Raw genomic sequence first — 19870 nt, 5'->3', positions numbered from 1 at the left:
GAAAAAAATAGGTATTCTAAAATGTATTTTCACCCGTGGCTAAACAAATAGTATTATGGAGTGGTAGTAATCTTCTTTGATACTAACAGGATGCCAGGATTGATTTCAGATACTTTGCATACTTGTAGCCAAATGTGTATTAAAACATAATGTTTACCAATATGTGAAAATCAACCCCAAAGTGGTGGTCTGGTTTTGTGTGTTTCCTGGTTGCCTCTAAAGAGCGCTTGGAGCATACATGGTGTGCTAGAATCTGCTTCTGGGAATTTCTGCCTGTGACATCCACTTCAAATATCATTCACAGCTTAAACACATTAGAACCACATGGCTTACTGTCAACTTAAAAAAGAAAAGAAAAATTGCCCTTAAGACTATTTGGGTGTTGTTGGGTTTTTTTGTTTTGTGTTGGTTTTTTTTTTTTGCTTTGCTCCATTGTAAAAAGGCTGAAGCAGCAGATTTTTGGAGCTTCTGTAGATTCTATGTGCATACCATGTTTTTGCGACTACAGTTTTTCCATTTTTAAAAATGAAATATATCTCTTTCTCAGAACTCAATGCTGCATTTTTCTTGACTTTCATGAAACTTGGCAGGGAATCTGGTGTTCCTTCAGCATTTCTGTATCCCCAGCTGAATATGCTCAGAACTTCCCAGTGGTAAAGACTAAAGGTTTTTTATTGTTGGAGTATCCAGGCATGGCTTAAACAGTTTCAATGTTCAATTGAATACAATAGGTTTACAATCTACAGTTGTGTTATTTGGGATTTCTTTAGTAGTGAAGTGATTTCAATCACTGAGATGATGGAAAAGGCAGATATATTGTGTTACGGCTATGTTTTCTCCTGCCGTTGAGAATGTATTTCCTTTTATATACCCTAAAATGTAAGTATCTGTCCAGCATAATGAATTAGATTAATCCATTACCCAGAAGAGGGATTAGAACTATGATTTTTTTTAAGAACAGTTCATCCCATCACAGGAGAAAAAAGCACCATTACACTGAAAAAGGGCAGAGGACTCAAGAACTGGGGAAAGAGAAGTAGGCATCACCTGAAGAAATCATATCCTTGTTTCTAATACTTAGACACTTGGGTGGTAGTTGGGAATTTTTTTGTTTGTTTTAATTAAATCTACATTTAATGTTTTGACAGTAATTTTGCATTGAGGCACTTTATGCTTCTGGACACCAGATGGTGCTGCTAAACTGTCTAATCTGTAATTTTCACACTTTTCTAAGTAATTGATACTTGATTTAGTTCCAAAGTCAGTTCTGTACTTTCCAACCAAGTGTATATTCCAGGATGCAGAACTGTACCTGATAGCTCAGCACCTTCTGCTGTTTAAAGACAATAGTCTGAAAATTACAATGTAGACTGAAGTGTGTTGTAGAATCAATATTTTAGATCTCACTGGGCAAAACTGCCATCAGCTGGTGTTCCTCCTGGGCATATAGCTTAGTAGCAAATCTCAATTTATGTACTTGACACTTCAGAGGTTTGATTTATTAAAGTACCATTTAAATTTGATTTGGTAACTTCAGTCAGAAAATTTCTGGTGGAAGCACCTTTATTGACACATTAAACCTGCAAAGGACAGTTCTACAAACTAATTAAATATAATGAAGTGATGATGAGGGTGGGTTTGAATTTTTTATTGGACACTGTGTTAAGCTTTCATAAGGCTGTCAGAAAGCTTTTACTTGTCCTCTGTTAATATTTGTTTGAGAAGACATGATGGCTTAACTATAATTGCATTGCAGACAATGTTTATATTATTGTGATGTAAACTTGGCATTTGATTTCTATTTATTTTAATTGGTTAACATGTTTAATAAACTCATCTGGTAATCCTAATCATGGGACTGAAGGGATGGAACAATACATTTGGGTTTTAGCTGAATCCCAAAGGTTGGTGGTACAGTTTATTGCCGAACTATAAATAATAGATTCAAATTTATTTAAGCAGTGAGGAATTTTTTCACAGATATTTTATTGTATTTTTCTTACAAGGTTTTATTTCTTTTATAGATCCCCATATTAAAGTCTCTGGAAAAAAGGAAAACGTTAAAGAAGCAAAAGAGAAAATCATGTCTGTCTTGGACACAAAAGTAAGAATGAACGCATTTAGAATGACACCTTAACCCCTAATTTTGTTGTGGCATTGATCTTCTTATATGGGCTCATTTAAACAGAAAGTATTTATGGATGCTCCAAAGCAAAGGCTCCAATATATTCTTTCTGTTGATATTTGGTGTACAGACACATATTTAAGCATGCCACGAGAAAATACTTGCTTAAAGCACTTTTTCCAGATCTGAACTATGTAGAAATAATAGTTCCAGCCATATGGCTAAAAGCATACATAGTTTGTTCACTGGATTGGGTTTTTGCTTCAAAATCTGGAATACAGCTTCACTGCAAACAGTAGATTATACAGCCACTTCAGCAAACCTAAAATTTTGTTTCTGCTTGAAATTCAATTTTAGGAGCATTTATGCAGTTCTATTTTTAGTTGTCACTGCATTCTAATACTCTGAAACATTAGGGCCACAATTTCTAAAACATCTAGATTTTGTCCAGGGGTTTCATATGTTCATCACATTTTCTTTTCATCCAATAGCAAGTCTTTTGGGGCAGTGTATATGGCTTCTGCAAAGTAGTATGCCATCTTTTTGATTCTCTAAACAGATTGTCAAAAGAAACATTCCAGTGACAAGTGCCAGTTTTTTAACAACTATTAGCAACATTATTATGGACTGTTAACAATATAGCTTTTAAGAACAGCCGTAGGCAGTGTTTGATTATTTTAAAAATTGATGTACCAGAAAAATCTGGTATGTTTGTTAAAGGAGAAAAAAAAAAAAATATTTTAGGTCCCATGGCTTTGATTTGCCAAAGTGTTCATCACATGATTTTTTTGGATCAGACAGGGGTGTGTGACTGCAATTGAAAGAACACAGTTGAAATAAATTAGAATGAATTGGAAAAGGACATTTAAGTCAGAGTTGATAAAAACTAAGTGCGTTTTAAAAGTCTTAAACATTTTTGAAGATGTATCTTTGGGATGTTTCTTTCCGTGTTAATTCCTCATTGGAAAGAAAATGTGAATGGTTTAGCACCTGACTGATCCGTACTGAAAACATCTTACTTGTGTAGAAGTAAAGCCACAGCAAAAATAATTTGGAAATACACTTCTGAATGTCACTCTTGAAGTTACATTACTGTAAAATACTGAAGTTCTGCTATGAACAAATCATGGGTGCTTGATTTCCAGAGCAATCGGGTAACCTTGAAGATGGATGTTTCACATACAGAACATTCTCATGTGATAGGTAAAGGTGGCAATAATATTAAAAAGGTGATGGAGGAAACAGGATGTCATATCCATTTTCCAGACTCAAATAGGAATAATCAAGCAGAGAAAAGCAACCAAGTAAGTATTGTTTAATATTTAATTCATTTACACTGTAATTCTTGAGAGTATAAAACATTTCTAAACTTCTTTTGTCAATTTGGGTTTTTTGGGAACGGTGAGTTCATGTTCAGGGAAATAAATTTTTGGTATTTACACTCTGTGGAAAGCATGGGACTTCCTCAGTGAGCAGATCTTTAAAAACAGATGGAAACTGTGATGGCTCATGAATCATTTTAATTTTTTAAAACTAAAGTATTTTGAGCATACAGAAGTCAAAAACTTAGTGTGAATGGTAGAGAAGCAGTATGAAAAGCACTACTTTTGTAAATTTTTTTCCTGTTCAACACCTGACTTATTTAGCATATTGATTAATTTCTTGGTGCTTTCAGCTTATGGTGTAACTTAGTTGAAAACTAAACCTGGTGATAGCTAGCAAAAATGAATGTCCCATTATAAGAATTCTACTTTATTAAAATAAGTAATTGAACCTGAATTGTACATCTTTTGTAATGCTAATATTAGTGAAATATTTACTTTCTTTCATCACTGTATTTAGAATTCCCCCTTGTGCGTGCTAGTGGCTGCTGAGCAAAATACAGTAATTTCAAATAAGAAAACCTACTGTTGAATATTAGCATTGAGCATGTGCATACAGTAGTAATTCCATTGTTTGAGCCAAACAACTGCTTGTTTGTATCAATTTTTTTCTAGTTGCTTAAGCCTATGTAATCTAAGATGCTATAATATTCATAGATTTTTCTTTAAGTGGTTTTAGTTTTCAACTACTGTTTAGAGAACACTTAGGATGTCACTGGGTGTGAAATAAACGTTGATTTTTTTAATTTTTTTTTTTCTGTGAAGAGAACACATTTATCTGAAGAACTTTTTCCAGTGCCTCATTTGAAAATGTGATGCTATGTTTTCTACATCCTTGTTCTTCCAGGTGTCTATTGCAGGACAGCCAGCTGGAGTGGAGTCCGCAAGAGTTAGAATTCGGGTAATAGTCTGTTTCAGTATAGTGTTCCCTTGAAAACACATGAAAGGGAAAAAAAAAATATATATATGGTTTTGAGAACTCAAGGGTTGTCTGGCTCTGTCTTATGACAGCAGAAGTATAGGAACAAATGTGAGTATCCATATGAGTAAAATGTAAAGGGTATTATAAAAACAGTGATTTGCATTCTGGCCAAATTTTTAACTAGCCCAAGGTGGACCTTGAACACAAAGTCTATAGTATAAGCAAGATGTAAACTATCCCATAATGTATTTAAAATTACATCTTAACTTACCCTCCACAGATGGCCTGCAGAAGCTCAGGCATTCTGACTTAGGAAAGGCAATTGCTGCCTTTTTAATTTTAACCATTTTCATCTATAATTTGTGTAAATAATTTCATGAATTTCAGTTTCATTCTCCACTCATAGCACTTTTCTATCATTACCTTCTAGTTTTGACTTGTATGTGTATTCTGGCATGCATAATTATAAATCAACTTATGAAAAATTTTCACAATTGTTGTAGGTCAGGTATGTCACACAACCTTGGTCTTTACAGTCATGAGAGAAGCTGATGTTTATGTAGCTCTGTAGCAGAGCTCCAATTAATCCATGTCATAAAAGAGACTTCGCTAGGAAGTTTTACAAATATTGACTTATTTGTAGGTCCTCATGGTTAAGTATGGGAAACTACCTGGCTTTATTGTTGTTACATAGTTGCAAAAACTCCTACTGGGGGGGAGGGGGGGGAACAACAAAAACCACACAACAAACCCAGCCAAAAAAACTCACACAAACTAAAAAGCCTATGCAAAACCCAAAACTATTTTTATCAACAAACCCTGGGCAGAGAGTGTATCATGTCAGTTTAGTCATCACTGACCAATACATTATGATTCAGCAATAAATTGTTGTAGCTTTAGTGAGTGAGATTTCAGGTTTCAATATTTGCTCTTCAATGTTGTAGGAGCTGCTTCCATTGGTACTTATGTTTGAATTGCCTATTGCTGGAATTCTCCAACCAATCCCAGATCCTAATTCTCCCACAATTCAGCATATATGTCAGACGTATAATATTTCAGTTTCCTTTAAACAACGCTCTCGAATGTATGGTGCTACAGTCATTGTCAGAGGGTCACAAAATAACACTAGTGCTGTGAAGGTAAGGTGTCTTCCGAAGTAGGTCTCTGCATGTCATAAATATATTCCTAATTTAGATACTTAAGAACTATATTAATGCTATATCCTGCCTCATCGGTACATTTTGTTAATGTATAATCACTTGTGAAGCCTGAGGGGGGTTTTTTTTTTTAACTTAACTGGTATAGGTGAGGTGTAAAAATGTGTAGAAAATAGTTTTAAGCTTAAGACTTAGCATTGTTTGTGCTAAGCTTTTAATCTTTTTTCATCTCTTGCACACCTGTTTGGGTTTCCAGTAATTCCGGAATATGTCCTAACCTTACCCATCTTTTAATTAAAAAAAACCCCACAAGACAACATACCTACCACCCCCCGACACCCCCTGCACCCAAAAACAAACAAACAAACCAACAAACCAAGCAACCGCAAAACACACCCCCCCCTCCCCCTGAATTCCTCGTGCTTTGGTCTTCTCAGTGTGCTCTCAAATATATAACCTTGAAAGCTGCACTAGCAGTCAATAAAACTGGTCTTCCAAAACCAGGACTGGGAGATGTGAATTTGACAGTCAAGTAAAGGAACTGCCATGAGCCAATTTATTTTAATAAAATAAAGTTTCCTTCTTAACAACTGGCAGCGTGATGGATTGTTATGGTCTCGGATGGATGTATCTCAAGCCAGTAAGAACATCTTAGGCCAAAATTGAAAGACAAATTTTGCAAGTACCCATAGAAATCTCTATTGCCTTTCTTATTGCTATATGTGGACACAGAAGGCGTGTTGGGACCAAACCGTTTGACATCATCGTACTCCCTTTTACCATGGCAGAGTTTAGTCCATCTGTTACCTTTAACAAATCAATCAGGTTTTTAAACAAAACAGAATTTTCTTAATCTTGAATGTGGAATGCATGCAAGTGAAGAAACAGTCTGAAATGTCATTCTGTGAGCACTGTTTCACTGTTTTCTTGCATTTTCCCCTGCAGGAAGGAACAGCCATGCTTTTAGAACACCTAGCTGGGAGCCTGGCCTCTGCAATCCCTGTGAGCACACAACTAGACATTGCAGCGCAGCATCATCTCTTTATGATGGGTCGAAATGGCAGTAACATCAAACATATCATGCAGAGGACTGGTGCTCAGATCCACTTCCCTGACCCTAGTAACCCACAGAAGAAATCCACTGTCTACCTCCAGGGCACAATTGAGTCTGTCTGTCTCGCCAGGCAATATCTCATGGTAAATTTTTTCAGTGAAAATTGCTTGAAAAAAATGCCAGATCATAGAAAATATACTCCTTCTGCATGTATTTATGGGTTAAATGTAAGTTAGGCTTAGAGAGGAGGGATTACTACTCACATTGCGGAAAGATGGTTCAGTTGAGTGCTGGTTTTGTCAGTGTTTTGTGAGTGTGTGTAGTTGTCTAAAATACTTGTGGCCTCTGGTATCATGATTTGAAAGATGACCTAGGTAATATAAATGCAGCATAAGCAATTTAAATCTATGAGAAAAATATGCTTCTGAGTAGAAGGCAGATTGTTGGAGGGTTTTGTTGTTGGGTGGTGGGTTTTGTTTTGCTGACCTGCCTTTTCCATGTTTGTTAAGTAAGAGGAAGTGGCAGGAATTTCTTAGTTCCTATGTGGGTGAGTTTTCAAGGAAACTGGGGAGCCATACGAAATAATGACTCATTCTGCAGTCTTACGTTCTTTCTAGTACCATACCCTCAGTACTATAAGGCCTTTTATTAAAATACTTCTGGTGATGAGTATTATTATTACTTGTATAGATTTTTGTTATATTCATCCTTAAGCTTCACAGGAGCCTTTAGGCATTGTTGTAGCGCTGATGTTTGTACACTTTTTTTATATATATGGAAACTTATGAATAGCACATGGGAGGATTGGACTCAATTCCAATTCAAAGTTGGTATCGCGATAAACCATGATACCATTAAATACCAGAAGTCCTCAATCTCTCTTACATTGCACTGTGCCTTGCTGTATAGTGGAAAATAAAAACATGGTGCCTTTCTGTTTATACAGTTATATTAATGATGATTGTATTCTAGGTGGTTATTGTCTGTAAATACTAAGAGATAGCCTTATTCTGTGTATTTCCTTGATGAGGTTTAAGTTGTACTTTTCTGGAGGTTCATGAAATAGAAGGAAATGTAAACAAGCTGTCATATAAACATCAAAGTACACCTTTGCTCTAGAAACTTAGAACTATGTAAGGGTCATTTTTTTTGAAATATTGACATTTGATTTAATTCCAAACACATCAGTACAACTTAATATCCCACATCACATCCACTATATCACCCTTTAAGAACTGTACTGACCAGGAGACTTGGTCTCTTTCAACTCACAGGCATTACATGTCCCAAAACTGTTGTTTCCAGTTCTGTAGATAAAACAAGTATTAAAGCAAATTTTGCAAAGAAAGAATGTATCTTTGTTAACAACAGAAATTTGAAAAGCTGAGGGAAGAAGTAACTAACTAGATAAAAACTTGCCTCCAAGTCCTAAATTAGTAAAACCAGTATTTTTCAGCTTCAGATAAATCATGCAAATGTGCCAGCCATGCCGATACCTACGTTAAATAGACAGCCGCAGTCATTCTCAGCTGCTTCTGAAGTAAATTTCACTTGATTCGCGTTCTTCTCAGGCACTGTTCAGTGGGATGAGGTTTCTGTGTTGTGGAGGGATTTCCTGCAAGGTGTGACTGCACGCTGGCCTTTGTGCCATGGTCACTGTTGTTATTGCCTCTTGCCAGCTCCTCTGATTCAGTCAGAATAACAGCTGATGCTGTTTCACAGCTAGGCAGTACAAGTGTCTTACGGAATTGGAGAGGGGATTTAAAAATAGTGGTTTGATCTCTGCAGAGCTCCTAGAAATAACTATCTAGAAGCATCTGAACATCAGTACCCAGGAAAGAAATACTGTAACATTTCTCTGAACTACTAAATTGTGATCTGTAATTCTCGTAAGAGACTAAATTTGAGTCAGAGTTTACAATATCAACAGAAAATGCAACACAGTGCCTAGATACCTTACAGTAGGACTCACGTAATGTCTTAGAGCTATTTTTAAAAGTTGCTTAGCAGTATGTCTAAATGGAAACTTTAATAACAACTAGTAACTAATTTCATTGAGAAGGCTATGAATTCAATGGTGTGTAAACTCTGAATATTTCTTATCTCTGACAAGCATCACAAGTCTCAGCTCTTCTAATATTGCTTGCAGGAATATATTGCATATTGCTTGCAAGAAAATATTCAGCATGGTAGTTACGACAATACTCATGATGAGGGCAAATTGTAAAAGGAAGAAGGAATATGTAGTGTTTTTATAATTAAGTACTTATCTAAGCAAGATGGCTTTGGAGTCTTTAAAATGTTCTTGTTCTATATCTTCCCCTCAGCCCAAACCCTTTGGTTACAGCTGTATTGTGACTGTCACTAAAAAATACTGAGACTTACTTACTAAAACTATGTGCTGGTTTTTCACTTGTACGATATTTAATTACCTAAGTCATTGACAACTTAGTTTTGTTTACTCAGTTCCTGTCAAAGATCATTATTTGGTCCTGTTTCTCTCATCATGTAGGTGCTCTAAGCATACAAAACCAAAACAGTAGCATAAAAAAGAGCCTTTTAATATGCTTATAAAACCTGACATTTCAACTTAAGTTTCTCGTTTTCCTGTTTTTCTTGTTAACATTTAGTTGCATTTTCATTCAGCAAGCTTTTGGTGAGACCTTCTGATATTAATTTCTGTAACTTTTTTTGAAAAATATTCTGAAAATCAAAGTATGAAATACACTTCTGTTATCATAAAATCCTTGGTTATTGATTTCTGTGTTTTTAAAAATATTCATAATTATTCTTTTCAGATAAGTTCACTCTGTGGAGTTAAGCTGTGTTTGTCAGTCTTCCTGAAGTCAAAATAGTTAAGATGCCTTTAATTTTCCTTAAAATTGCTTTAATTTAGGTTTGGGAAGTACTGTGTAGCTATAGGTGGTACTGTTGAGAAGTTCTATTTAAATATAAAATGATATTGAACTAGTGATCTGAAGAATAAATACACAAATTTGCTGCTTTTCATTCTGAAGCAAAAGCAGGAAATGGATTAAGTAAGACCACTTTCTTGAATGTATCTTACTGTGGCTTTTTTCTTGATGCTAAATTCACAAAAAGTAAGATTTGTTTTTCACTGACTTTGTGCCCTCTATTTTTGTTATTTTATGAGATGTATCAATCTAATTTCCAGATATTCTGTGACCATTGTTTGTCCTGGTTTCTTGGTTTTGGGCTTTTTTTAGGGGTGCTTTTTTTTTTTTTACTTAGTTTTAGTATTTCATGTGTATTTCATTCATATCACTGGAAAATACTGATCTAGGTGATCTAGGACAGGGGAAGAGAAAGGTAGAGGTTAAGACTTAGGCAATGGTGACTTACAGAGGAATTTTTTCAGCATTTCTTCTTTATCTCAAACATAGTTTAATGTGAGCCATTTGAGTATGTGACAGTCCTGCTATCGACTCCTGACAGTATTTTGTTCTGATTTAATAGGTAATAGTGGTTTCTGAATTTGTATCCTCTGGACACCTCTAAGTCTGTATAAATAGCTAATGTGGGGTGCATATGTCAAATGGAATGTCAAATATTCAGCAAATCATTTCACCTTTATACCACCGAACTGTTTGTTCAGAATCCCAGGGTAGAAAGATACACCTGTATTCTTGCATACAAGGAAATGGCTTTACTTAAAATTTCATCCTTGCTTTTTTTCTGAACTTATTGTATCATGATGTACATGTGTTAAATTCTCTGTATTTCAGTTTATTGCTACTATTTTCATGGCAAAAGCGTAGGTTATATGTATTATGAATTTTTGCATCCTGTCTTTTCAGGGTTGCCTTCCTCTTGTGCTCATGTTTGACATGAAGGAAGAAATTGAAGTAGAACCACAGTTTATAACACAGCTAATGGAGCAGTTAGATGTCTTCATAAGCATTAAGCCAAAGCCAAAGCAACCAAGCAAGGTTGGTGAAAAGCTGATATATTCGTTCTAGGCTTTCATGACAACTTTTCAGAACTGATGAGTTGACATGTCTGCTCTTCCTCCCTAACTTAATGGATCATAAACTTGTAAAAGACATACATATTTTCTGCTTGAAATATTAATTTAAATGTTACAACAGCTGTCTTTTATGGTAATTTGACTTTCATAAAATATTTGACAGAGGTTAGCTTTTGTATGGAATATACCAATAAAAGAAATTATGATGAGACAAATTGTATCTGACTAGAACTACTCTTTGTTTTTAAATAAATTCATCTTAAATTGCAGCTCCCCCACATAACTGCAGTGGTCTTTAGCAATCAGAATTAAACAAAACCCAAATAATATGACTGTTCTACACAAGATGTTGAATAGAACAACAAGAAACAGAATTACAAAATACTTCTAATGGGAGGTGTTCATTGTAAAATATTCAGGCGAGTATGGATAGGCGACTCTGTTATCTGCACTGTTGTATATAATGTGATAACAGACAAAAATTTCAAAATATTAAACGAGCATTCCATTGTGTCAATAAGTAAGCTTCTCTGTGTAGAGAGATATGAAATCAATACAAAGAAACATCATGTAGAGAATGTACAAGAAACAAATAATGTTTTTTCTAATTTAATTTTCCAGGCATTTGTTACTTTATTCTCAGACAGCTAAGAATTTAATAGCTGAATAATATCAACAACTTTTTTTTCCACTTCAAGATATAGACCTCAGATAAAAGAGAAGATAAGATTTTAATTATTGATTCACTTCTCTAGATCTTGGGACACTTAAGATTTGGTATACCAAATAGCACCAAGGTACAATAATAGCTATTTTTTCTTTGACAGAAAGGTCTTTCATCGTTCTCATTGTCAAGTGCATATGAAATCCCTAAACTTACCATCAAGGCCACCAAATTTGAATAATTGCTAATGGATATTATTTCATGCTGTCTCATACTGTTATGTTACCGATAGCCGTGATTAAGTAGTATTAAGAAGAGTTATGTGTTACAGATCCATGTTATGTAGTTGTGTTACCCATTGGTTTTCCTTTGTTGTTTTTTGTTTTCTTTCCCTACAGTCTGTGATTGTAAAAAGTGTTGAACGAAATGCCTTAAATATGTATGAGGCACGGAAATGTCTCTTGGGACTTGAAAGTAGTGGAGTCACCATAGCATCAAATCCCTCTACTGTCTCATGCCCTGTTGGTCTGTCTTGTCCTGGTTTGGATATCTTGTCCTCAGCAGGACTAGGACTCACTGGGCTTGGTATGCATTATATTCTATATATATATATCTTTGTATTTTTTTTATAGATATATATTTGTTTGAAACCTAATTCACTTGTACTAGAAAAAAAGTACATGTGTGTACTTTTGTACACAGATGTGTGTTTTGCATCAAGAATCATGTTAAAGCGTTAGAGAATCCCAAAAGCATCTGGCCTTTCAAGGGCTTGTAAAACTTGAAGGCTTTCGTAATCAGATGTGTGACTCATCTCTAGAAAATCCTCTGGAAGCTCAAAAACCACCCAGCTGAAAGTGAAAGGGAGGGAAATACAGGTGAAGTAGGACACTGCTTTTACAACTTGCAGAAGAATCTTTTCCAAATGACCTTTTTTCTTTCTTTGGCAATATTGTGATGTCTCAGGCTGTCCTGAATTTGGGTAGGTACTTAAGCCTGTCAACAGTACTGTGAAAGTTAACAGAGCCAACAGCACACATTTCAGGTCTGGCTGTATCTCATTGTAATTGAGGGATGCATGTGCTGCTACTTTAGACCTTACTTGTCAGTATGAAATTTAGGACAGAAATGTGTAAGCTTTCTATGTTAATGTAATTTTATAGAAGTAGTGCATAGTCCAGACTGGATTTACCATTTCATTTTCAAGCTCTGCGAATGCCCTATTATCAGAAATATATAGAAAACCAAGCAGTCCCAGAAGAATTAATGACAAATCTTGACACAGATTCTTCAAACTCAGAGTTCTCATGTAACCACCATGCTCCCTTACAACCTGCCATCCAGGAGTGCTGCCTAGTTCCATGGCACATGCTTTATTGGGGGTCACACGGGGCAAGTGTTTGTGCCATTGGACTGTGGGTTTTAATACTGCTTTTGTTACCATTCTTGTCATGCTTGCATTTTGGGGTTGTTTTTTTACCTCTTTATAGTGCTGCACTGCCTTGTGAATGCTCTTGCATGAAGAGCTGATTTGAGAGAATGTTTTGGGAATAAGGAATGCATTTGGGGAATGATTTGCAGTCAGCATTGAAGATACAAAAAGGAATTAAATAGTTCTTAGCGTGGAGGTGTAGTGGTTCATGCATATGAGCTTCTGAGAAAAAGGTTATTGTCTGAAATGAAAGTAAGGTTGTGTAGTGCAGTTGTTTTCTTGTCTCTAGGTGATGCTTCTCTGAAACAAACTGACTGAAGCAATAGAGGGGATACAAAGGGATGGTGAGGCTGAGAGGCAACCGGTGCAGACTCTTTGTTATGATCATAGTTAGAGTCCAGTAGAAGGACATAAAAGATGCTCCAATTCTTCTTGGAGATATGATTCCCAGTTTAAGAACAGGCATTCTCAGCGTGTTCTGTGCACAAAATTGACAGCAGGTTTAGTGTTAAAATTTGTTTGTAAAATACACGTCGGTGAAATTTAGTTTGTTTGCTTGTTTTTTAAGTGATACTTTTGTGAAAACCTTTTTTTGTAAGTCTTAATTAAATTATGCTGTTCACTTGCATAATTTTTTGCAGGCCTTTTAGGTCCAACAGCCCTGTCAGTCAACACCTCAACTGCTCCAAACTCTCTGTTGAATGCCCTTAATAGCTCTGTGAGTCCCCTGCAGAGCCCAAGTTCAGGCACACCTAGTCCCACATTATGGGCAACATCTCTTGCTAACACAAATGCCACAGGTTGGTAGAAGTTAAATGTGAATTAAATGAACTGTGCAACATTAAGTCATTAGAATGACAATTGAAGAGTTTGGAATCATTAATTCTTTAGAACCTTAATAATTCTTAAATTTATCTTAACACAGATGAATAAATATCCACATTTCGAGTTATAAGTTAATATAAACTTCTGACATGCTGTCACATGCAGTGTTTTCATCTATTTTATATAGAAAACTGTGTTAACCTACAAAGTAAAGGTTAGATAAAGCATTATGGTTTTAGCATGCAGTTCTAATGGCAAATTGTTTAGTGATGCATCTAAGCTACATAAAGATAGAGATTTATATAAAGCACCATAATGTGTGAGACAGCTAAATGAGGAACTTAATCGGAACATGACTAAATTTTGTTACAGGTTTTTCTGCTATTCCCCACCTAATGATACCATCTACTGCTCAAGCAACTCTAACTAGTATTCTGTTGTCTGGAGTACCTAATTATAGTCAAAACACTCCATCTCCACCACCAGGCTTGACTCCTGTTGAAGTCCACGTTAATGGCATGCAATCAGAGAGTAAAAAAGGCTCACCTTCTTTAAATGGTCATGTAAAGGTAAGTGATATTATCTCATGGTGAACTGGATCTGTTTGTAATAGACCTCTGAAGGAAAGCTGAAAGAAATATTAGTCAATACTTAAAGCTCCAAAGTTTAGAAACAGAACAATAACGTTTTCAAAACATGACTTAAAGATTGAAAAATGGAACATTAAAACATATTGTTCTCTTATATCAGGAATGAATTTCTTGTTCTCCTGCACAGATAGAAGAGGGAAATTCTTTCAATATTTCCTTAAGCATAACAATCACTTTAGTGATTTTTTTGACAATCATTTCAGACCTCAAATATCAAGTATGCTGCACTGTCTGCCACAGCACTAGGAGAAAATGTGTTGAGCACAAACCACAGTGATCCGGTAAGACAAACAAGCACTCATAGTGCCTCAGAACAAGTAGCTGCCAAGTCAAATAGTGCAGAAGGTAAGATTTTGACATTTTATTCTTTTGTCTGGTAGCATTTGTGCAGTCTATATACAGTTCATGAAACAAAAATGTAAATATATTGCCTGTGCATTGGTTTTGCAGCCATTTGAAGGAAAATATTTCTGGATCTCCCAGAGTTGTTGTCAAAGTAAATAATAGAAGTTGTAGTATCTGAACTGTACTGCTGATAGAAGCACCTTAAGTGAACGTAAACACACTTGTAACATTCCCTAAGAGCGGAGGGAGATAACATTATAATCTTAGTATGTTTACAGCAACTTAACTTCATTGCTTAAGACAATCTCTGTTGGTTTAAATGATGTTGTATTTTTGCTTTTTAATGAAAGGAAAGAATTAATGCCTTTGAGAAGGTTATTGCAGAAAATTATGTGTCGATCAAATCGAGATGACACTGATGAACAGAATTTATTTGCATGTCTTAAAACAGCATTTCAGTTATGCTGCCTTTTAGAAGCTAAAGGAACTAATGAACTGTTCCCATCATTCTTGTAAGGAGGGAAAGCCAGTTCCACTTCAAACTTGAGCAAATAAGTGTAAAGGCCTTGTTTCCCTTGCAAATACTGGTCAACAGAGAGATGCATTTTATGAAGGGTTGTGGTCATTTGAACTGATTTGACTAAAAGGTACATTGCCCAATTAAGATAATAAATATTTGTAAAAACACATTCTAAAGATATTTGAATATTAAGTGGGGAGTTTTTTATTCCAGCAAAAGTTATCTGAGCACCTGACAAGGTTTATTAAAACTGGGTATAAAACCGAATTTATTGGAAATAGTCACTTCTGATTGTCAGTCCTCAGATTTAATATTAAGTAAAATTACTTAAAATAAATCTCCTAAAAAAGAAAATACTTAGTGTGTCTACTATATATGTGAATACCAACAGCTTTTTTTGTACATTTGAACTTACATTTCTGACTTCTTAACCTTGACCAAGTTGTTATCCCTGAAGACTACAGTAATTCTGTAAGGAGGAAGAGCAGGCTTTATTGTATAGTTGTTATTTCTTCAGTAAGCTCACTGGAACATAAGAGGGTTTTTGTTTAACTGTTCTCTTTATTGGCCTTGTAGGTTGCAATGATGCTTTTGTAGAAGTGGGCATGCCAAGAAGTCCGTCCCATTCGGCAAATACGAGTGATCTGAAGCAGATGATGAGCTCTTCCAAACAGGCCTGTGCCAAGAGACAAACAGTTGAATTACTTCAAGGCACCAAAAACTCTCACTTACAGTAAGTTAAATGTACAAATACAGATTAATGGAACTCTTGCCATGCAAAAATATTTACTGTGTTTTTGTAAGTGGAAGGGGAGGTTTAGTTATAAGATACTCAAAGTACTGATTTAAATCAGGCTTGATTTTTAATCACATTAGGCATTAATATACCCCTTAGTTTGTCTGATTATTGCAAAGTTTCAATGCTTTTTGTACATCCTAAGCATTTTTCTTTTGTTTGAAAAAAATAAATGCCTTTCCTCTCCCACAAGAGTGGGGATTTTTTCAGAGGAACTCTACCTATTTCTAAAGTATACATTCTTGCACTTTGCTTTTTTTATTGATTGTTTTGAGAACAATTACTAACTGACAGCTTTTTTCTTTTTGTGAGTACCTGAGGCTGTTTTCTTCTTAGAAAAACTATATTCAGGGCATAACAGCATGTTCTCAAACACTTGTCTCAATGATTTTTTTGTTTGTTTGGGTTTTTTAATGAGCCAGCAGTGGGAAAGGCTCTTTTGAGTCATAATATGTCTTGGCAACACAGGTTTTGTGCTTAATGCAATGTTTTGTCCGATCTACTTTAAGTAGTGTTTTCACTATTCCTTTTGGGAACATTCATCACTCTTTTGAGATGCATGTTTTCTCTACCTCATTTACACTGTTAAAGCTATGATATCTATTTCATTAATTTTGCCCTCATAGTTTAGAAATCCAAGGATTCCTGCTAACCTCAGTTGTTTGTATATCAGTCAGTTGTTTGTATGTCTTGTTCTTTTTGTTGCTGAGTTTCCTCAGGGCATTTTTCTGGGGTAGTCTACAGCACCTAGCACACGATCACTTTGCTTTGAAGTAGGAGTTTATACTTTTCTAGAGTAGGCATAAAATGTGGCTGATTTTTAGAAAGAAAAGATCATAGAGAGGTGTTTTAGCATGTAGGACTGCAATTATTGAAGCTTTAAAAATATGTTAACTTTCTTAGTCCCCATTATGCATCTCTCTTTATCCTACTACTATGAATCTATTACAGCTGTTGAACTGCTGACCTGAGCAAGGCTAAACAATATGAAGTCACACTGTGTAGGGATTGCATGTGATAATTCCAGATACCAGGCAGTTCAAACCTGTATCTATAAACTATGCCTCATACTTGGTGATATAGGAAGCAGCAATACATGCTTTGTTTCACTGACAGAGAAATGGGTAAAGGAAAGCTGAGACTTGCTAAAAACACCGAGATGTTTGTGTACTGGCATTTCTAGAATTTTGCTGCCAAACTTCTCAGGGTGAAGCTCAGTTATCAAAATAGCATTGAATATTCAATGCTTGTGAAAAAGAAGACTGGAGCTTATGCTGACTTTGCTCCCGCAGCACTGCAGAGAGGCTGCTCTCAGATGCAGAGTTAAGTGCTTCTGAAAGTCCCATGGCTGATAAAAAGGCTCCTGGAAGTGAACGTGCAGCAGAGCGAGCAGCAGCTGCCCAGCAGAACTCTGAAAGAGCACGTCTAGCTCCACAGCCATCATATGTAAATATGCAGGTACGTTTCCCTGAATAAACCCAAATCTAGTGCAAAACTAGATAGTTGCAAAGTGAAATTACCATGGAATGCAAAAGTGACTGTTGACTAGTAGACTGACTTGCCGTTACTGTTTCAGTAAATGCATTTCCCAGCAAAGCTGTTAATTCTTTCAACTGAAGACAAAAAAGCCCTTGTGCTTCTGTTGAATAAGAAAAATGTAAGTACAGAATAGATTGGATGGCTATATTGGTCTACACAGGCATCATTTGTGTATAAAAAAATCTTAGATTGTTGCTTTGAGAGAATTATATCAACAAAAGATGCTTTGCAAGTTCTTATAAGAAGTGTCAACACAATTTTTTTTTCTATAGATTCAGGTTCATATACAGGGGGATTTAGTGGAGTAACTACTCTGGTTTTGCTTTATAAATATGGATTTGTACATATACTCCTTTTTTTTTGACTTATACTGTTTCTACTTGGTTAACTACAGCCTACTACTATACTCTAAACTACTTCCATGTTACTGCAGATCTCCCCAAAGAGAGCAAGCCCTTTGTCAATCAGTAGTATCAGAGTAGTTTTCAGTATAGATCTATCAGTACGTGGGCATAACTAGACTGCATGGAGTAGTGGAGTAAGATTAATGTTAGTGCTTTGCAGCCCTTTTCCTTAGTTATTCCTCTAGTTATTTCAAGTAGTGAATTTAATGCTTCAGGCTAAATACTGCATTTTTGTAGTTTTTAGACTTGCTAATCTGTAACTCAAAGAAGTGTAACTTAATTAACCAGGGGTATTTAAACTTCAAGTCTTCTGTTGTCATAGGTAGTGTGAATACAAGGGGCTTTTTGATTCTCTCAAAACTTAAGTTCTTTTCCTTTCAGAAGAAGAGTGCATGGAGAAGAACTACATTTGAAAGATTATTTAAAATAATGGTGGTGCCTAGATTTGCTGTCGAAGATAATATATTTATCCTTTTTGTGCTGTTGAGGAATGTTTTTAAATCCTAAGACGACATGATTAAGGATGAGAAACTATGCTTGAAAAAATGTCTTATTAAAAAAAAAATCAAACATTCTGCCTAAACAGTTTGTAAATACTGCTGTAGCCTCACTCATACGGATATCAGATAGTTATTTAAAATCTTTGTTATCTATGTTTGAGTGAACTCTTTAAGTAACTAAGGCTCTAACTGGACTACTGTCAAATTATTGTGCAGTACTTCAGGTGTCTCCTAGATGTATTCACTGGCCACTTTCAAAACATTTGTTTTTACCAAGAGCTGAGTACTAGAATGGCATTTAGTTAGAATGGTAATTAAGCTATCTTCTGCATGTTTAATTTTTAGGCATTTGACTATGAACAGAAGAAGCTACTAGCAACCAAAGGTATGTGGATACACAGTGACTTCTGAAAAGTTTGTTAGTACATGGCTGAAAGAATTTTCTGAAGTTTCAGTTTTGTAATTTGATTTTTTAATAAAATCTAAGGCTGATAGTGAAATATTTTTACATTAGTTTTCATGTTCCAAAAATTTCTTCATACCAATGTAGTATAAAATGCAGTATAAACAACTTGCAGATGGGATGCTCTCTGCGTGAGTACATCCATATGCAAATGATCCATGTTGTTTTCAGAGACCTCATAGCTGTAATATTTGATTTTATTTGGATGCGAATTAAACTTTAAGATGTTTGTCATATTGGAAAGTTGCTCCTTATTTCAGGGATAAATTAAGTTACAAAATTGGTAAGGGACTTAGCTGTATCTTTGACCCTGTTTAAATAAACCAAATACCCCCATACCAAAAGAAAACCAGAACCTCCTCTTTTTGAAAGATACTATTCTTTTGGCTTCTTTCCAGGCCTGTGGGGTTTAATTATCTTCTGACAGAGTAAATTGCTTTAAGGAGGGGTAGAATTCAAGCTGTGTAGCAAGTGGAGGTGTTTAGAATTTACCGTTTGGTGGGTTGAAGTCTGTTAGCATACATGACTTCAGGCTTATCATCTCAGTACCTTTAACAAGGTTGAGATTTACTAATTTGTCTCTATTTTTTTTTTCAGCTATGTTAAAGAAGCCAGTTGTAACAGAAGTGAGAACTCCAACAAACACATGGAGTGGTTTGGGATTCTCTAAATCTATGCCTGCAGAAACTATCAAGGAACTACGAAGAGCAAATCATGTATCATACAAGCCATCTATGACAACTACATACGAGGTATAAAAAAACTGTATTGTAATGGAAGTTTATTTCTAGTGAATCATACAGTTGTTTCTCTTGAGAAATGTCTATAACTTTTGTAAAAAGTCTTCCAGATAAGATTTTTAGTTTTCCTTTTAGGGTTCTAAATATTTTTTTATGGTGAAAAATAAATATTAAGGCATATGGAATACATTCAGCCCAACACACAAAATTATATCTGCTTTATATATCTTACTCTAGCTTTATAGAAGTCTGCTCCTGAAAATATATTTGTTTAAAGAACCTTAAAACAACTTATGGGACCAAATGTCTCAATAGTTGTAGACAAGTGGTAGAAATTTTGTAACCTAATTAAAACAATGTGTAT

General features: G+C 35.3%; 1 protein-coding gene across 5 annotated transcripts in view; it reads left to right on the top strand.

The window, feature by feature from the left end:
- The window catches only part of BICC1 (BicC family RNA binding protein 1), a 115160-nt gene that overhangs the window by 83496 nt on the left and 11794 nt on the right, over nucleotides 1–19870 (top strand). For 3 of the 5 annotated variants that reach the window (XM_074874401.1, XM_074874399.1, XM_074874404.1), the window contains 14 exons: nucleotides 2025–2104; nucleotides 3271–3429; nucleotides 4355–4408; nucleotides 5374–5568; nucleotides 6532–6783; nucleotides 10459–10590; nucleotides 11691–11877; nucleotides 13366–13524; nucleotides 13922–14118; nucleotides 14403–14544; nucleotides 15641–15797; nucleotides 17153–17318; nucleotides 18649–18688; nucleotides 19364–19518. In XM_074874401.1, coding sequence (XP_074730502.1) covers nucleotides 2025–2104; nucleotides 3271–3429; nucleotides 4355–4408; nucleotides 5374–5568; nucleotides 6532–6783; nucleotides 10459–10590; nucleotides 11691–11877; nucleotides 13366–13524; nucleotides 13922–14118; nucleotides 14403–14544; nucleotides 15641–15797; nucleotides 17153–17318; nucleotides 18649–18688; nucleotides 19364–19518 — 2075 coding nt within the window. The remainder of the gene's footprint in view (nucleotides 1–2024; nucleotides 2105–3270; nucleotides 3430–4354; nucleotides 4409–5373; nucleotides 5569–6531; nucleotides 6784–10458; nucleotides 10591–11690; nucleotides 11878–13365; nucleotides 13525–13921; nucleotides 14119–14402; nucleotides 14545–15640; nucleotides 15798–17152; nucleotides 17319–18648; nucleotides 18689–19363; nucleotides 19519–19870) is intronic. The other 2 variants (XM_074874403.1, XM_074874402.1) reach the window with 2 other exon arrangements.

Source organism: Strix uralensis, chromosome 7, assembly GCF_047716275.1.
Source record: "Strix uralensis isolate ZFMK-TIS-50842 chromosome 7, bStrUra1, whole genome shotgun sequence".
In the NCBI taxonomy this organism is placed as follows: domain Eukaryota; kingdom Metazoa; phylum Chordata; class Aves; order Strigiformes; family Strigidae; genus Strix; species Strix uralensis.
The sequence above is the reverse complement of the archived record's forward strand: the minus strand, read 5'-3'. Positions and strand labels throughout refer to the sequence as shown.